General features: G+C 46.6%; 1 protein-coding gene across 1 annotated transcript in view; it reads right to left on the bottom strand.

Moving 5' to 3' along the window:
* KCNJ9 (potassium inwardly rectifying channel subfamily J member 9) overlaps positions 1–19312 on the bottom strand; it is a 185980-nt gene that overhangs the window by 33335 nt on the left and 133333 nt on the right. The window contains exon 2 of the mRNA XM_086947611.1: positions 6589–7559. Coding sequence (XP_086803737.1) covers positions 6589–7537 — 949 coding nt within the window. The 5' untranslated portion in view covers positions 7538–7559. The remainder of the gene's footprint in view (positions 1–6588; positions 7560–19312) is intronic.

The following is a 19312-nucleotide window of genomic DNA, read 5'->3' as shown; positions in this document are numbered from 1 at the left end:
CCGCATTGTAAGGGTGGCGGAGCTGTGGCGCACAATAACTGGCGCATCCCTGCTGATATCCAGGGATGCGCCACTTATTGTAAATCTGCCCTTAAGTTTCTCCAGAATCCTATTTCCATGCAGTGACGTGGCTTCACCATAGGGGAAAGGGCTGGACTTGTGGGCAGAAAGACTTTCAAGGATGTTCCACCAAATGAATGAAAGGGACTCCTAGCCGAGTAGATTCTTTTTTGTATCTCACCTGGAATGTTGAGCGGTGAGGACAAGCATGCTTTGCTGAGCAGCAGCGCCTTCCACTGAACATGCCTACAAATCCAAACCCTACTTGATTTGGTGCAGCCTCAATCATTTGGGATGGATTATCTGTGATTGTCTGAACTCAAATCGACCACTGGGAGGAACATAATCGCCTACAGGGCTGTGTGACGTCCTAGCGCCTGCCTGACCAATGGAGCTGCATGCTGCTCACCTCTTTGGGGCTAGGACTAAGACTGAACCTCTGCCCTTCCCTGTGCGGTATGTGCCGCTCAGAAACCATCTGAGGCCAGAATCCCCCATACTCTGACACACACTGCCAGAAAGCCCTTCCTACACCCCATCAGAAGCAGTGGTGCATCAAAGTCCAGTGTAGGATCAGGAGCCAGATTTGTGCCAGACCTTCAGGTTAACCACTCTGTAGGTAATTTAGACTTGTTAATTGTAAATGCATCTTATGCTGATAGCCTGAGCATGGGGCATTGATTTCACACTCCTTGACCTATGTGAGACGCTCCTGTAGCAGTATTTTGCCTCAGAATCACCATCAATGTATAGCTGGCCTTGTCTTTGTGTTTTTATACATGCGGAAGCCTCATCTTGCCCCATCCACCAGCACCCACGAAGCCTCCATCAGATGTGACATAAACAAGGATCCGCGCCATTCTGTTTGGGATGTGCACTCTGAGAAATGGCCTTTGGCCACACTTGTGTTTTCTGGGATCCGAAACCCAGGTACTCAAGCATTGGTCAGATCTAGAGCTTCTTGACATGCACCACAAAGTCCCTTGTATGTTGACTGGAGACTCCTTTGGGCCTTTAGGTTAGAATTCGTCCGGGAGATCAAGAATTACCACTCCTTAAAATCTAGACATTGCAAGGGGATCATAAAAACTCATACACTTACACTGGGTATTGACATTACATACAGTAGTACTTCTTACATGCCTTTGTCAATTAGCCCCAAAGCATATCACTGGTAATAAAAGGAATGCTTAGGGTTTTTTTTCACATACAATTAGTACAAATGGAAAGGACTGTGGCCTCTTTAAACTTTTACCAAGAGGGAGTTGGATATTTTGGGGCTGATTCACAAATGCTTATGTGGCTACGTAAAAGAGCGGTCCATCCTCTGTTCATAAATGCCTCTGTACACCAGCAGCAAAAAAAGAGCTTTCACTGTGTTTAATCCAAGTTAAATATCACTGTTGTTCTACTCTTTTTCGATTTGACTTGTTTAATAAAAGTTACCATAAATAGGAATGCGTTTCGTCAGGGTGACATTAGTCAGCACAAAGGGACAGTTTATAAGTCAATACCTCCTTATTCTTCATCAGATACCACCGGCCACCTCCATAGCCTCCCAGTTTACATTTTTTCAGCACCATGGACAGCTCTCCAGCTAGCCATGGTGCTGAAACACCTGACGATCTTGACTCGTACAGTGAAAAAAGGTGCTTCAGAGGGCGCTTTATGCCCCTGGTGTCTTGCTTCATACCCAAAACCAGCAGCCTGTGCCAGAAGGGGATATTTGCAATCTCACTCTTGGTACAACTAGGGGGACCCTACAACTTTACAGATCTGGGAAAAGGTGTGACAACTGGTCACACGTACTCAGCCATTCAGTCTCCACGATTTAAGCTACCGACATCGAAAACAGGAGAAGAAACCCAATAGGAAAATTAGCCTATCATCTAAATTTAAATACAATTTTACGACGCTAGTAGACTGAGATCGGGTTAATCTGGAATATTAGTAAGGCTAAAGAGTTATGCCTCAATATCAATATCATAACCAAAGTAGTGAATACAACATTATCAAAGGGAAAAGGGCATATAAGGAAGTGAAAATATACTATTCTTAACCCCACACCTATGGAAAGAAAAATAATAATATTTACACACACACATACACACGCACGCACGCACACACCCACACGCACACACACACGCACGCACACACGCACACACACGCACACACCCACTAGCGATGGGAAGTTAATCTTGTTTGACTGGTGAAGAACCACAAAGTATATTGCATCGGACCCACTATTCTCCATCAAGCCTCCTTGACTCAAGTTTTAAGTCCAGTAGGGCTATGTACAACATGCTATACTCAAAAAGCAAAAGCAAGTCTCAAATAAAATGCCATAATACAGGGATTTATGAGTTATGTGTAAGAGATGCGTACTGAGCTGCCCATAGGACAGGGCCTGGGTTCCTTTTGTGTACATAAGTACTAGAAAGTTCCTTCCACAACAGTATTTTCTATTCGGCCTGTTCCCTGCAGCACGCCTATGAAATTACAATGGGCATTTTTTATATTCTTCAGTGACAGTCACTCTTTATTTGACCCTTTGTTTGCCACTCTTCTACGTCGAGAAGGTTCTTGGCTGCGGACTATTTTTTTACAGCCTACAATCAAATCTTTTTTGGTCGTAAGACTGCCAGAGTTACACATCTTACTATGTATGCTGGATAGGGAAGCAATAAGAAGTAGGGATTCATAGAATCACTCACTGTGCTCAGAATGTATTACTCCTTCACTATAATGTTTAACCCCTTCGCTGCGGCGGGAATTCCGCCGCAGCACTAAGGGGGCGGGGGGGCCGAGCGGCACTCGCATGCTCGTGACGGAGCCGCTCCGTCACGAGCCGCGGTTGAGCTGTGCTTGTGATGGAACGGTTCCGTCATGGCCCCGCCCGCTCAATGGAATGTCCAGCGCAGGCGCGGTATTCGCGCCGCGCAGGCGCGCCGAGCGGGCCATGACGGAACCGTTCCGTCATGAGCACAGCGCAACCGAGGCTCATGACAAGGCGGCTCCGTCATGAGCATAGAAGGGGTTAACAACTGCAGGACCAATATCATCCACTTTCCTTAAAACCACTGCATCATCCTTTCCTTCAGATCAGTCTACAATGTTAGGGCTCATTTCACAGAATAATGATGACTTCTGACTGTAGCGCCTTCCTCTGTCAATACCGCCTGTTGTACAATGACCAAATCCTCCTCTCCCGAACGGTTCATCCTGTCAGCACCCAGATCCATGCACTACACGTGACTAACGCAGCAGCCTTTTCTTGGCCTCTCGATTGTTGTAAACGTCACCTCCTGCATCCTCTTCAACCTTCCTATATCTTCTACATCTCCTCTTGATGGACATCAAGCAGACTGTCTCTGTTAGACTCGGCATCCTTGGTGGGGCTTCCCCTGATATCTTGCCTCTACCTCCTGTATTTTTCACGCTGTGCTGGATTTAGTTTTTGCTGGCTTAGATGCTTTGGGTACTTTTCCACTGCTGATCAGTGTCAAAGTGCAAGTGCCCCCTAGGAAAATTGTTATTAAGATTGATTATCCATGATTGGCATATTTGATTTACTGGTAAGTCCCTATTAAAGTGCACTGAGTGTGCCAGGGCCTGCAACTCAAATGCTACTAGTGGGCTGCAGCAATAACTGTGCCTCCCACAAGAGTAACCCTGTAAAGGTATCTCAGACTTGCCACTTCAGTGTCTGCACGCAGTCTTAAACTGCCATGTCAACTTAACAAGTGCACCCACTTGCCAGGCCCCCACCTTCCCTTTTCTTACATGTAAGGCACCCCTCAGGTAGGCCAAAGGTACCCCCATGGGCAGGGTGCAGTATAGGTAAAAGGTAGGACTGTTCGATCGCATGCTCCTTTTCCTCAATGGAAGCACTTGTTACGGCCATAAACCGGCCATAACATAAACTCCCATTGATGAAAGGGAGGTGCAGTTCATCCTGGCACCCCTTGGCAGACACTGCAAGGTGCCTGCCACATTGTGCAGACATCAACAGGGGGGCACCATAGGTGCCCTTCGGCCTATAACTGGAGGCCCTGCACCAAAGAGGGCCCTGCTGGGGGGCCCCAAACACACTTTCCAACATGGTTTCAATGTTGGACAGTCTGGCATGAAAACCGTGCTGGAAATCATGCATTGTAATCTCAAGGGCATTAAGGCTTCTGACTGGCCGACAGGCTCTCTGAGCCTGTTCGAAGCCAACCGGAATGACTGTCCGGTTTCCTCTCCTACCGCCTCCATCATAATGAGGTGGTCGGAAAAGAAACCGCGCAGCCCATTACGATGTGGCCTTTATGGGCCACATAGTAATCGGCCCCTCTATGTGCCTCAGCCTGTTTTTGTATTGACTGTCTGGTTTTGGAGTGACAGGGGCTGGGGATGTGCATTCACTCTAGACATCCAACGGGGCGGGGGAGGGGGGTGGGATGAAGGAGTTTCCCTTTCATCTGTGGTCAAGCTGTACCAGAGAGGATAGAACTGGATTAACTGGACTCGGAGACCCTTGCCACAAAGAGAAACTGGGGTATAAGTATTTGACCTTAAACCCCAAAGAATTAAATCTCTTCTGGACTCAAGAGGAACCTTTGCCAAAGAGAGGAGCTGGAGAGCTGTGAGGAGGAGTACTGCCCCTTTGTTGTGTGCTTTACTGAGTTGGCCTGTAGGTGCTGCTTCTGCCAAGGAACGGACAAACACTGGATCTTTGCCGTGAACCTGTTTGAAGAAGAATCTCCAAGGGCATGTGTGTGCTGCCTTCCTGTTCTGAAGTCTCAGGGACACAAAGACTTCAACTGCAACACACTGACCAGCATCTGGACTCCTGTGTGATCAAAAGGGTGCCAATTCCAGTTCCTGGGCCCTGAGAATTGAGTGGTTGGTGCTGCAAAGCAAGGAAAACAACTGACGCTGTCAGAGCCACCACCAGTGATGCCGTGACCTGCACAGAGCGGTACAAAAGGGGGTGGTGATGGACGGAGCATCTGAATTAATCAAACACTCACACCCAGTCAAAAGATCTGGGTTTAATCCATCACCTTTCTTTAGCCCACTCTGCCTCCCCAGTTCAGACATGGCTATATGCAAATCAGTCTGACTCTGTGCCTCATGGGAACAGTCCAGCCCGAACTGCCAAGCCATGTCTTCCCTGGACCGGAAACAAGCTTCCGAGTGACCTGCACAGAGGCCAGGGGCACCGCTTGTGAAGTGCACAACGCACCATCTCCCCAGCACTGCAGTTCCAACGCCCTTCGACGACTGCAGTTATTGGCCTGCCTGATGCTAGTTCTCTCGCACCAACGCTGGCACTGCCAGTGTTAGTCTCCAGGTATCTTGGAGCTGATAACTGACGAGGGTGACTTCATGAACTCTTCGACTTGGCATGACCTCACTGGAACCAAGGCCTCACCGCCGATGTAGTCTAACTTCTCCTGTCCTGGACTCGACACATCACCTCCTTGAGGACACGATGCCTCGCCTCCCACGTGGCAACCAGGAACTGGCTTCAACCTCGGCACCGACACCTCACCTCCTTAACGCCGTGCATCATCCAAAGACTTTGTTTTCCAAGGTACTGTTGTCTGGGAGTCAATGTGACTATGTGCCCAACACCACGCACCTCACGGTTGGCACAGTATTTTTGATTTATGCCTGTTGCAACCTCGTAATAGCCCCAGGTGGAGCTATTTGTTTCTACAAGTGCTATTTTTTCAAGTAAGTGTTTTTAAGTGCTATTTTGATATAATTATGCTGGAATTTTGTCGTTTTGGTCTTACCTGGTTTAGATAAAGATACTTTATTTTTCTAAACTGCTGTGGTGTCCATTTGTGGTGTTTTCACTGTGTTACTGTGTGTTTTAAGTACAGATACTTTACACATTTCCTTTGGGATAAACCTCTCTGCTCGTGCCAAGCTACCAAGGGGGTGAGAAGGGTTTTCTAAAGTGTGTATCCCCCTTACCCTGTCTAGTAGCAAGGGTCCCTACTTGGACAAAGGTACCTTCCTCTGCCAACTAGAGACCCCCATGTCTAACAGCCTCAGATTGTTGAACATGTTTCTCTACAAGTTCATCATGCTACACTTTAACAGCCAATTTCTGTCAACACTATTGTATGGTGGATTCAATCTCAAACTCAACATCATCTCACAACATCGAAATCTCCTTGCTGCTCCTCAGTATTCGGATGGTCTCTCATCCAGGTGAGCCAACCCGGATATGTCTTGTATTTCTCCCAAATATTCCCTACTTATAAGCCCCTGACAGGGAACTCTCAATCGCCATATCCTTCATCTTGAAAAGATAACCTGACTCCATTAATCCTTACGGAAGCCATCTCTAACATATAGAATATTATGCAGTTGCTGTAATTATCATGAAGTATCTAACCATTCTCTATCCCAAACATTGATCACCCCTCAGTTCTGATGAATGTTTAATAGAAGCTCTGTGCAACAATTGTTAGTAAAGCCTGGAAAATAAAAGCTTGTTTAAGTATAAATAGGTAAATGATTTAATACCTGTGGCCTCCACCATGCCTTCTAGGATGACAACTATTTCGAAGTCGTCCTTCTTGAGCTGCTGCTTGGAGATGTCCCAGAATGGACTGTGTTCGTTGATCTCATGGCTGATGATGAGAGGGGAAACCAAGAACAGGCGATCGTCCCCAGTCTCAAAGCCCACATTCATGTCTGTTTGGTTGAGAGGGATAAACTCCCCCTCCTGGGTCTGCTTGGATTTGATGAGTTTTGCCCGAATAGAGGCCTCCACAATGTGCGACTGTCGCAAGTCCCCTACCCGAAACATGAGGCACATGCGATCATCTCGGAGTGAGACAACGGCATGGGACGAGAAGACCAGCGTCTCTGCTCTCCTGTTGGGTTGGGAGATTTTGACAAACATGCAGCCCACCATGAAAGCATTGACCATGGACCCTAGGATGGCTTGAAGAAGGAGCAGGATAATCCCCTCTGGGCATTTGTCTGTAATAACCCGGTGCCCATAACCAATTGTTGTCTCCGTCTCGATGGAGAACAGGAAGGCGGAGACAAATCCATTAAGATTGTTCACACATGGCGTCCAAGTTTGGTCCTCTAAATGGTCCAGGTCTCCCCGGCAGTAGGCAATGAACCACCATATTACACCAAAAAACAACCAAGTGATTGCATAGGCCATGATGAAGACCAAAAGGCTGACCCGCCACTTGAGGTCCACCAGCGTGGTGAAGATATCGGTGAGGTAGCGGTAAGTCTCCCGCACATTCCCATGCTGAACGTTGCACCTGCCATCCTTCTCTACATACCTCTGCCGCCGTCTCGACTTCCTGTCCGCCTTCTCAAAATTCCTCTCCGCTCGAACGGTGAGCTTGGACTCACGGGAGCACAGCGGACGCTTGCTTTCTGAGGCGCTGCCAGGGATGGTCGAGAACGCGGAATTATCTTTTGCCATTTTAGTTTTCTGGAAAGGCATTCCCTGCAGATCTTCTTAACATCTATAGAGAAAAATAAACAGGCATCAGAGCTAATTAAGGCCTTTGTGGTTGGCATTTATTGACAGAATATTTTTTTATTACTTTGGCACAGGATTTTAACAAGCTGTAAGACAGTCAACCATTTCATTAGCAGCACTGACTGCTACACAGTAAACCCCTAACACCTGAGTAGCTGAAAAATCAGCCTCCCCAATAGATGTGCAAACGCTTTAGCTATTCGTAATCCGAGGGTGTCTTCAAGAGATTCTACACACCCAGCTGGAGTAGTGTATATCTTGCCAGGTTTACAATCTCTCTCTGAACATTGTTCATCCCAAGAAACATATTTGCTTTGGAAATAAACTGAAAAACATGCGTCTTTTTCATACAAGTATATATATTTTTGTGTTTCAGCCCTATTGCCATTTGTGAATCTAAGCTCTTCCCTCGCATTTGTAGGGTCAAATAAAAATGTGAAATGAAGTATTTAATATGGCGCTAGTCTGCTCTCTATGCCGGACACACTACTGGCATCCAGCTGTGTAGTACTCAGTGTATTAATCTCAGGAGGATGAAAGGCTGCGTGACGTGTCATCCTTGTGGAGGAACTACGCCTCTAACCTTGAGGTTGCACGAAGATCTCTGCAGCCGGCCCCTTAATTCACTCAGCTGAATGACTCTTCTGTTTATATTGCCATATGGGAAGCAACCATTACAATGCAGTCATTACAATGCACTACATTCACAATGCAGTCATTACAACACAAAAGCCTTTACATCGCATGCCATTACAATGCAGCCATTACAATGCATGTCAATAAAACGCATGCCATTGCAACGCATGTCACTATAACGTACGCCATTACAACACATTATAAGGTAAGTAATGGAGAATAGTAATTTTTAACCCTACACTATCCAACACTTACCCTACTGTTGACTCACTGGAGTGGGAATATACATTTTTACTTCTACACTATCCAGTACTTACCCTATTGTTGCACTCACTGGAGTGGGAATCGTAATTTTCACCCCTATACTATCCAACACTTACCCTACTGTTGCACTCACTGGAGTTGTAATAGTAATTTTTACCCCTACACCATCCACCATTTACCCTACTGTTACCCTAAAAGTATTATGCTTTGTAGTGGTATGCGTTGTAATGGTATGCGTTGTAATGGAATGCATTGTAAATGTAGTTTGTAAAAATGCGTTGTGATGGCATGTATTGTAAAATCATGCGTTGTAAATGTTTGCATTGTAACATGTCCTATTCTTGTCATATACATTATCTTTACTACATACACACTGCTAGAGCTAGGATTAAGGGTAACTCTATTGGGGTTCGGAGTCAGAGAAAAGTTTAGAGTTAAGGTTAAGGTCTAGCTTTAGAATGAGGATAGAGCCATGAGGTAGGGGTAGAAGATGACTTGGACATATATTTAGGGGTACAATAAGGGAGAAGAAGGAACTGGGTTTGCTGGCTCAGTTGAGTTCAGCATCCACTCCTGGACTTAGTTTTTTTACTTCATGGTCACAAGTTCGAATCCCAGCAAGTCAGCTGTGACTCCCTTGCTAAATAAAATGAGTTCCAGTGAGTTGGCAGAAATAAATATTTCCTAAACAGTATGAAGATGTCACAAAGGAGTTGTAATTGGGTTAGATTTGACGTAGGCGAAGTGAAAGGTCTCATTTTAGAGTTAAGGGGCAGCGGTCAATTTGCATGAATGCTGGTGCTGGCAAAAAATATAAAGACATTGTCGGTCAAATGGTATGTGTTTATAAAAGACATTTAATATATCCAGCTTTGTTGTAGTGGTACAACGATAAGATGAGACAAGAGGTATGTTTGAGTAAGTACTGGGTGAAGACGTAGTTAGATATATCCTTTTCATTCCTGCTTTTTCAGACAAAGAAGAATTTTAGGGCTAGATGTACGACCTGTTTTTGCATGCGCAAACAAAAACCCACAGGGCCATGTACAAACCCTATTTTGCGATTCGCGATTAATTTGCGACTCACTAAATAGGATTTGCGACCCGCAGTTAGGATGGGGTGTTACAAAAGCATCCCTTCCTAATTGCGACTCGCTACCTTAAGTAAGAATGTTTTGCGACTGCAACTGCGGTCGCAAAACACTTGCAATTTACCACCCTACCCATTCTCAAATGGGAAGGGGTCCCCAGGGGAACCCTTCCTTTTTGCAAATGCAGGGGAAAATATTTTTAAGGGCAGGTAGTGGCCCCTGGGACCACTACCTGCCCTTAAACAAGCATTTGCAATGCAATAGGTCTCGCATTATTTAAGTTTGAGCTATTAGCATTGTAAATGGCAATTGTTTTTTGCTTTATGCTATAGTTTTTTTTTTTACATAAAAAGCTTCATATAAAATATGTTTTATTAAAGTTATTTATGCAGTATCTAAATTTTGTTTGCATAAAACAGTATAATAATATCTTAGTAAAAAAGTCAAATATTTTAATGGAAATTCACCAAATGTTCATTTATGTGTTGGTTTTGAAAATAGCTAAATTAATAGCTTTGTCATTTACAATGCCAATAGTTATAACTTTCGCAAATGTGACACCTATAGCATTTGTAATGCAGCATTTGTATTTACGTGACTTAGATGTATTGATATTACAAATAACAATGGCTTTTAATTTTTTTTAATACTTAATAAAAGTGATTGTAATTTATAATGGCAATAGCTTAAACTTTTGTAAATAACTTTTGTGAAGATTATGTTCAGTGTATTTTATTGTAACAAAATCCAAGAACAGAAGTGAAATATTAACATCTTTTTGTGACATTTGTAATAAAGCTTGAAACATTGAGAGAACATATTTGTGCTGTGGTGGTGCTGAGTGATGCTGTGGTGGTGCTGAATGGGGCTGTGGTGATGCTGAGTGATGCAGTGGTGGTGCTGAGTGGTGCTATGGTGGTGCTGTGTGATGCTGAGTGATGCTCTGGTGGTGCTGAGTGGTGCTGTGGTGGTTCTGAGTGATGCTGTGGTGGTTCTGACTGATAATGTGGTGGTGCTGAGTGACTGTACTCACTGTCACTCTGCACTCACTGTCACTCTGCACTCACTGTCACTCTGCACGCACTCTGCACTCACTGTCACTCTGCACTCACTGTCACTCTGCACTCACTGTCACTCTGCACTCACTGTCACTCTGCACTCACTGTCACTCTGCACTCACTGTCACTCTGCATGCACTCTGCACTCACTGTCACTCTGCACTCACTCTGCACTCACTGTCACTCTGCACTCACTGTCACTCTGCACTCACTGTCACTCTGCACTCACTGTCACTCTGCACTCACTGTCACTCTGCACGCACTCTGCACTCACTGTCACTCTGCACTCACTGTCACTCTGCACTCACTGTCACTCTGCACGCACTCTGCACTCACTGTCACTCTGCACTCACTGTCACTCTGCACTCACTGTCACTCTGCACTCACTGTCACTCTGCACGCACTCTGCACTCACTGTCACTCTGCACTCACTGTCACTCTGCACTCACTGTCACTCTGCACTCACTGTCACTCTGCACGCACTCTGCACTCACTGTCACTCTGCACTCACTGTCACTCTGCACTCACTGTCACTCTGCACTCACTGTCACTCTGCACTCACTGTCACTCTGCACTCACTGTCACTCTGCATGCACTCTGCACTCACTGTCACTCTGCACTCACTGTCACTCTGCACTCACTCTGCACTCACTGTCACTCTGCACTCACTGTCACTCTGCACTCACTGTCACTCTGCACTCACTGTCACTCTGCACTCACTGTCACTCTGCACGCACTCTGCACTCACTGTCACTCTGCACTCACTGTCACTCTGCACGCACTCTGCACTCACTGTCACTCTGCACTCACTGTCACTCTGCACTCACTGTCACTCTGCACTCACTGTCACTCTGCACTCACTGTCACTCTGCACTCACTGTCACTCTGCACGCACTCTGCACTCACTGTCACTCTGCACTCACTGTCACTCTGCACTCACTGTCACTCTGCACTCACTGTCACTCTGCACTCACTCTGCACTCACTGTCACTCTGCACTCACTGTCACTCTGCACTCACTGTCACTCTGCACTCACTCTGCACTCACTGTCACTCTGCACTCACTGTCACTCTGCACTCACTGTCACTCTGCACTCACTCTGCACTCACTCTGCACTCACTGTCACTCTGCACTCACTGTCACTCTGCACTCACTGTCACTCTGCACTCACTGTCACTCTGCACTCACTGTCACTCTGCACGCACTCTGCACTCACTGTCACTCTGCACTCACTGTCACTCTGCACTCACTGTCACTCTGCACTCACTGTCACTCTGCACGCACTCTGCACTCACTGTCACTCTGCACTCACTGTCACTCTGCACTCACTGTCACTCTGCACTCACTGTCACTCTGCACTCACTGTCACTCTGCACGCACTCTGCACTCACTGTCACTCTGCACTCACTGTCACTCTGCACTCACTGTCACTCTGCACTCACTGTCACTCTGCACTCACTGTCACTCCGCACTCACTGTCACTCTGCACTCACTGTCACTCCGCACTCACTGTCACTCCGCACTCACTGTCACTACGCACTCACTGTCACTACGCACTCACTGTCACTACGCACTCACTGTCACTCTGCACTCACTGTCACTCTGCACGCACTCTGCACTCACTGTTTCTGCACGCACTCTGCACTCACTGTCACTCCGCACTCACTGTCACTCTGCACTCACTGTCACTCTGCACTCACTCTGCACTCACTGTCACTCTGCACGCACTCTGCACTCACTGTCACTCTGCACTCACTGTCACTCTGCACTCACTGTCACTCTGCACTCACTGTCACTCTGCACTCACTGTCACTCTGCACTCACTGTCACTCTGCACTCACTCTGCACTCACTGTCACTCTGCACGCACTCCGCACTCACTGTCACTCTGCACGCACTCTGCACTTACTGTCACTCTGCACGCACTCTGCACTCACTGTCACTCTGCACGCACTCTGCACTTACTGTCACTCTGCACGCACTCTGCACTCACTGTCACTCTGCACGCACTCTGCACGCACTGTCACTCTGCACGCACTGTCATTCTGCACGCACTCTGCACTCACTGTCACTCTGCACTCACTGTCACTGCACTCACTCTGCACTCACTGTCACTCTGCACTCACTCTGACTCTGCACGCACTCTGCACTCACTGTTTCTGCACGCACTCTGCACTCACTGTCACTCTGCACTCACTGTCACTCTGCACTCACTGTCACTCTGCACTCACTGTCACTCTGCACTCACTGTCACTCTGCACTCACTGTCACTCCGCACTCACTGTCACTCCGCACTCACTGTCACTCCGCACTCACTGTCACTCTGCACTCACTCTGCACGCACTCTCCACGGCCCATTGCTTCACTTCACTTTTCCTTAGCCATCCCGTTTGAGAACACATTGAATTAATTCAATAGTGGATCTGTGCCTTACAAAAACTTCAGTTATAGAAGGTTAGCATAAATAAACGAATCTTGATTCATGTATAATAATAATAATACAGGCTGCGTCGCAATTAAAAAAGAAAAAACACAAGACGCCGGTAACCGGAGCGCGGTCGCGGAAACTGAGAAGCAGCCTTTGTTCTAAGCCAGTGGTTCCCAAACTTTTTTGACCTGTGGCTCCCTTGACCTAATTGGCAGTTGGCCGTGGCTCCCCACCATTTTTTTTTTACCGGTGGGCGGGTTCCACCATTTTTTTTTACCGGTGGGCGGGTTGGGGGGAGGTTTGTAAGCCCGACCTTTGTTGTCTTCCGTAAATTAATTGGGATGCAATGAAGAATTGAAGGTATTATACTCATATTTGTAACAAAATAAAAATATAACAGTTTTTTAATAAAATCTTGTTAAGTGACAAACATTGCAAGATTAATAGCGCACACACGCTTTGAAACTACGGCTACGTACAAACCAAGTGCAAGTAGAGAGGCTGCTATTGCTGGAAAGAAAACATGGAGTCCCATTCATGAAAGAAAACATAAAAACATGGGTAGAGATTTACTTCTCCGACTGAAGGTATTTTTAGGCTGATTTCATATTCACCAACATTCCAAGTAGATGGCATGCAAAGCTGCGGCAGTGGAAAGTTTCCAGCAGTGCTTAATTTGAGCAGGGGCTTTCAGGTGCTCAGCACCAGTGCTTTTAGCACCAATTAAGGACCCATTCATTTGGAAGGCAGGCAATTTCCCCCATAATCACAGGATTTTGAACCACGCTAAGACTCGAACCTGGTTTCCCAGCTACGAAATCATCAGCTCTAGCTATTAGGCCCAGTCCTCTCCAGAAGGATAAGTGCCAGGGCTTTGTTCAGGAGGCAGTTTGCACCTTCTTATTTCTCCTGTTAGTGCTTCCTCCTGAGGAGAGCCCCAGCACTTTTTATTTTACAAATTAACCACTGGTTTCCAGGCATACCACTGGCGATACGCAGTTAGGCACCAAGCAATCCCAATCAAATGCCATGCCAATCTTCTGCCCAACCTGTTTTTTACTTGAACTACATTTTACAGCCGTGTTTTACATGATATTGTCAGTATATAAAATCTAGTTCAAGTAAAAAACGGAGGTAGGGCAGAAGATCAGCATGGCATTTGATTCATAGTAGCATAGTTGCATCATTTTGGTAACACTGGTGCTGAGGAGACACTTTTCCCAATCTGCACCTCCTTTACCTTTAAAATGTATCCGTCAAAAAACTTGGGATCTCAGAACACTTTGTACATGCATTCCCAGAGCTCTGTCTCATGTTACCTCTTTCGACACCAGCCATCTAGGATTTGGAGTGTTTAAAAGGCAAAGCAACATCTAATTATTTTAGTTCCTAAAATTATCTTGCAGAGTAACCTAAATTGAGGTCTGTCAGTAAACGCAAAAAGAGTCTGCAGAAAGAAAACCGTATCCATTACACCAAACATTACCAAAGGTTTGCAACTTTTTCGCTGAGGGGGAATACTAAGGAAATACCAATTTTAGGCCTGAATGTGCGGTTTGTCACGTAGTAATATGTTCCCAATATGTGCTGCTCAACCATGACAGCCAAAACTACTTCTACCATGTCATTTCCGAGGGGAGCCAAATGTGCATCTGTACGCTGTTTGGATCTGGGGGGAACATCATGCCCGCATTCTGAGTCTTTAACGAGCTCCGTGGAGCCCACCTTTTTACACTAAAAATAATGCAGCTGATACAGGTGCAAAACGGAGGTTGGGCAGAAGATCGGCATGTCATTTAATTAATAATTGATGATAATCAAATGCCATGCCGATCTTCTGCCCAACCTCCGTTTTACACCTGTATCACCTGCGTTAGTTTTAGTGTAAGAAGGTGGGTCCACGGAGCTCGTTAAAGAAATCAGACATAAAAAGACAAGGCAAAGCCTTCTCTCTGGCTGCTTTAACAAGCTCCGTGGAGCCCGCTTTTTTACAGTCTGGCTTCTTGGCTTGTGTATCACTGCCGTACTCCTGTTCTCCTGTTCTACTGAACAGGAATCCCTCCCATGCCAGTTCCTTACCTTACTTGCGAAGAGTATCCCACGGTGGGCAGCAATAACGTGCCTCAAACGGTCAGAGGCGAGCTGCATATGCCAGTAATGGCGACTACTACGCCTGTGAAAGCACGACTCGTACGTACGTGCGCTCTTGGGCCAAATAATTTTCCCGGATTATGCAGGCAGCAAGTTTTTTGCGCTGCAGCTGCAATAAGGTCAATTTTCCCAACGTGAGCGCGGCGCCCCTGGCTGCTCATGACGGCGCACCGGGGCGCCGCGGCGCACAGTTTGGGAACCACTGTTCTAAGCATTTTTTATGCAGCGTTTTGCGCCGGCCTGCGACCAGGAAGTCAGGCAGGCCGGGCGGGACAACCGGAAGTAGGAGGGCGGGAGCCTACCCCGCCTCCCACGGAAGAGCCGCGATTGTTTGGCGCACCGGAGCAGGCAGGAGCCTACCCTGCGCCCCGGTGCCGAAGAAGGGAAGAAGAGTCTTGCTGCCGGTGGGAGCCGCTGCACTGAGGATGCCGGTGAGTGGGGCGTCGCCTTGTTGGGGGGGGGGGGGGGCGGGCATCTGTGCGCGCGCGCGGCGGCGGACTGTGTATGTGTGTGAGCGTGCATGTGTGTGTGTATGTGTCCTGGAGTCTGTGTGTATGCGTGTGTGTGACGGGGGGGGGGGTTGCCTGTCTGGGTGCCTGCGTGTCTGTGTAAGTGTAAATGCGTGTGCGTGTGTGTGGAGCCGAGTGGAGAGGGGCTGGTGTGTGTGGAGGGGTCTCTGTGTATGCGTGTAGGTGACGGGGGTGTGCCTGTGTATGCGTGTGTATGTGCGCATGCGTGAGTGCTGTGTATGCGTGTGGCTGTGATGTGCGCATGCGTGAATGTTGGTGCGCGTGCACGGAGCTGAATCCAGCCAAGGATAAGCTCGTCACAGTTTCTTGTCCCTCATTCCCCCGTGTCAGACAGCTTTAAGTCTCCAGCCTGGACGCATCCTTCGGATGCGATGTCCAGGCGAGACCTAAAAATGAAACAAAAATGTTTAATTTCGATTTTTTTAAATGCAGCCCATTTCCTTTAAGGAAAACAGGCTGCATTTTTGAAAAAACTGCTTTATTTAAAAGCAGTCCCAGACATGGAGGTCTGCTGAGCCCAGCAGGTCACCATACCTGGGAGGGCCAGCCATTCTCAATGGGGTCGCAAATTGCGAGTGCCTCATGAATACTGATGAGGCATGCAATTTGCGACCCCATTGAGAATCGCTAAGAGTGTCTCTGACACTGTTGTACATTGTGATTTGCGACTCGCAAATTACCACTCGCAATTTGTCGCAATTTGCGTGTCGCAAATCACAATGGTCGTACATCTGGTTCGTACTTTCTCTGACAATTGCACATCATCTATCGAAACTTACATTTATGCGCAGGGCTTTTGTATGTCACTTCATACTATCTCAAGCGCCATGAGAGCTACCGAAGGGATGTCATCAATGAAGACCAGATTGCATATGTTTGCTACAGGGGAAGGCAAATTAAACACAAAGGAGAACCCTAAAAGCAACAACGACAGCAAAGGAAAGCATTCCCGAATCCCGACAGACAGGCAATACCTCATACTTACAATATGTAAATAAAAAACAGACCTCCAAATGGATGGTTCAACCAATCCATGCAAGATAAGAGCTCAAATTATATTTTTAGTTAGACACAGCTTTCTAAAATTGTGTGTTCAGCCATCTCACTGACTGGCCATTGTGCAGTAGTTTGTGGCATTTCTCTCTGTTGATGCACACGTTTTGCATAGAAGGGGGTTCGGTCCCTGCTGACATTTCCGGTCATCTATAGGTCACAAATTTTAATCCCACAAGGCAGACTCACCTATCCATCCTTCCAAAGTAGGATAAATTGAGTACTAGTAAGTTGGCTAATAGTAGAACCTATTTATTATTGGAAGCGCATGAAAAAAGATGGCCTGGTAGCAGCTCTCTCTTCTAAAAAAAAAAGAATCAGTTTCTCGCAGAAAGGTTCATTGGAACAGCTGTTCAAGCCCTCCTATTCTTGCATCTCAGTTGTTGTTATGCACTACTTCACAGCCTGACAGACTCTGCGCTGGCACCCCTTAGGGCATCCTATACATGTCTCAATATGTCTCGTCCAGACACGTTGTGGCCAGAAATATGATCGCGTCATCTCTACTCGGATGGACCTCGATTGGCTCTCCTGTTTGGCCTGCACCACGTTCAAAACCGGCTGCATTATTAACAAACCATTCAGAAAAGGGGGTGGTGATGGACAGAGTGTCTGAATTAAGCAGACCACTCCTACCCTGTCCAAAGATCCGGGCTTGATCCATCACCGTTTTTTAGCTCACTGCACCATCCCAGCTCAGAACCTGGCTATATGCAAATTAGTCTGTCCCTGGCCCAGTGCATCATGGGAACAGGGCAGACCAAACTACCAAGCCAATTCTTGTACTGGGAAGGAAACAAGCTTCCGGGGACCGGTTTCTGGCATTACAGCCGTCTTCGGCCCGGCTTGCTTGAATCCTGATGGTGCAATGAGCAAGGGACTCACATCTGAGTATACCCTTCCACGCTTATGGTGGACAAAAACGATTCAGAAAAGGGGGTGGTGATGGACAGAGTGTCTGAATTAAGCAGACCACTCCTACCCAGTCCAAAGATCAGAGCTTGATCCATCACCGTTTTTTAGCTCACTGCACCATCCCAGCTCAGAACCTGGCTATATGCAAATTAGTCTTTTCAAGTTTTTCAAGCCTGATTCAAAGCTTGGTCAAACCCTAGGTTAGTGACAGAAGTATCGGGGTGGCTGACAAACGAAGCAGGAGCCGATGGTAGATCCACAAATAAGGTTTCTTTGTCAATACAAACTTCAAAGAAGAGGACCCACAGCTATCGCCGGTTGCTCAGGAGAAAGCCCAGAGGGTTATGACTTTTCTCCTGGCAACTAGAGATAGGTTTCAGAATGGAACATCACTACATCATAGGGAGACAAGGACATAGAGGAAATACATGACAGAGTACATTGATACACAAAATGTAAAACTGATAGTGACCTGGAGTATAGTTTCAAAGTTGACCTAAGTATCTTCTTTCAGTGTTTTCATCACCCAAGCTTCTGGTGTAGGATGCAGAAACTGTAGTAATGTTGCTATAATCTCATTATCAACTCGCATATCTTCCTCAACACCAATTTTTTTGCTGCGCTAAGACCAGAGACCTAGATCCCTAGAACCCAGAAACCTGTTCTTCTTTTGTGGATATGCCTTTTTCCTTTTTATATTGTGGCACCTCCACATTCATCCATAAAACCCCTCACCCTTGCCACATCTTGTCCAAAACAAGCACTGTACCACCACAAACACAACCCAGCCTGAGTCCAGTAAAGTTGTCCCTTGGAAGGAAGCATGGGCTGCTTAAGAGTTTCTTTAACAGCTCACGCTTCCCTCAAAGGGACAGCTTTACTGGGCTCAGGCCAATTGGATGGACAGCTTTACTGGACTGAAGCCGGTGGGAAGGACAGATTTACTGGACTCAGGTCCATGGCTGTGTGCGGTAAACTGGAGTAATGAAGATTTTCAGTAAGTAATTGGGACATTACCACCTAATCCATCTTCGTCATCACAATTCTTATGCACATGATGATGTACTAAGCTGGCAACGTGACTCTTGACAATCAAACATATCATGACAAAGGAAACAGTGACCAAAGAACACCAACGCAAATAAGGAGAACCCAACAAGTGAACTGCCTTCAGGACACCAGCACCAAAAGGCCATCCTGGACCCCAACACAGCCAGTTAATTATGGAGAACAAACGCCTCACATATATAGGTACTGTTAGAGGAAATTAGAGGTGATGAAGATTACCAGTAAGTCATTTAGGGCCAGATGTAGGTGAAATAGATTTACCGATTTTTAATTACCGAATTTTACCGATTCAGTAATTAAAAATCGGTAAATCTATGGGGTGGATATGTAGGTATTCCAGATGTGCTGGAATACCGAATCGGATGATTTCGGTATTTACCGATTCGGTAAATACCGAATCGGTAATGCCCATTCATTCCTATGGGCAGTGAAGCCCATAGGAATGAATGGGCATTACCGATTCGGTATTTACCGAATCGGTAAATACCGATTTTCACAAGGGTGCAGGGGGTGTCACTTTGACACCCTCTGGCACCCCAAATA

The sequence above is a fragment of the Lissotriton vulgaris genome, chromosome 12 (genome assembly GCF_964263255.1).
Source record: "Lissotriton vulgaris chromosome 12, aLisVul1.2, whole genome shotgun sequence".
In the NCBI taxonomy this organism is placed as follows: domain Eukaryota; kingdom Metazoa; phylum Chordata; class Amphibia; order Caudata; family Salamandridae; genus Lissotriton; species Lissotriton vulgaris.
The sequence above is the reverse complement of the archived record's forward strand: the minus strand, read 5'-3'. Positions and strand labels throughout refer to the sequence as shown.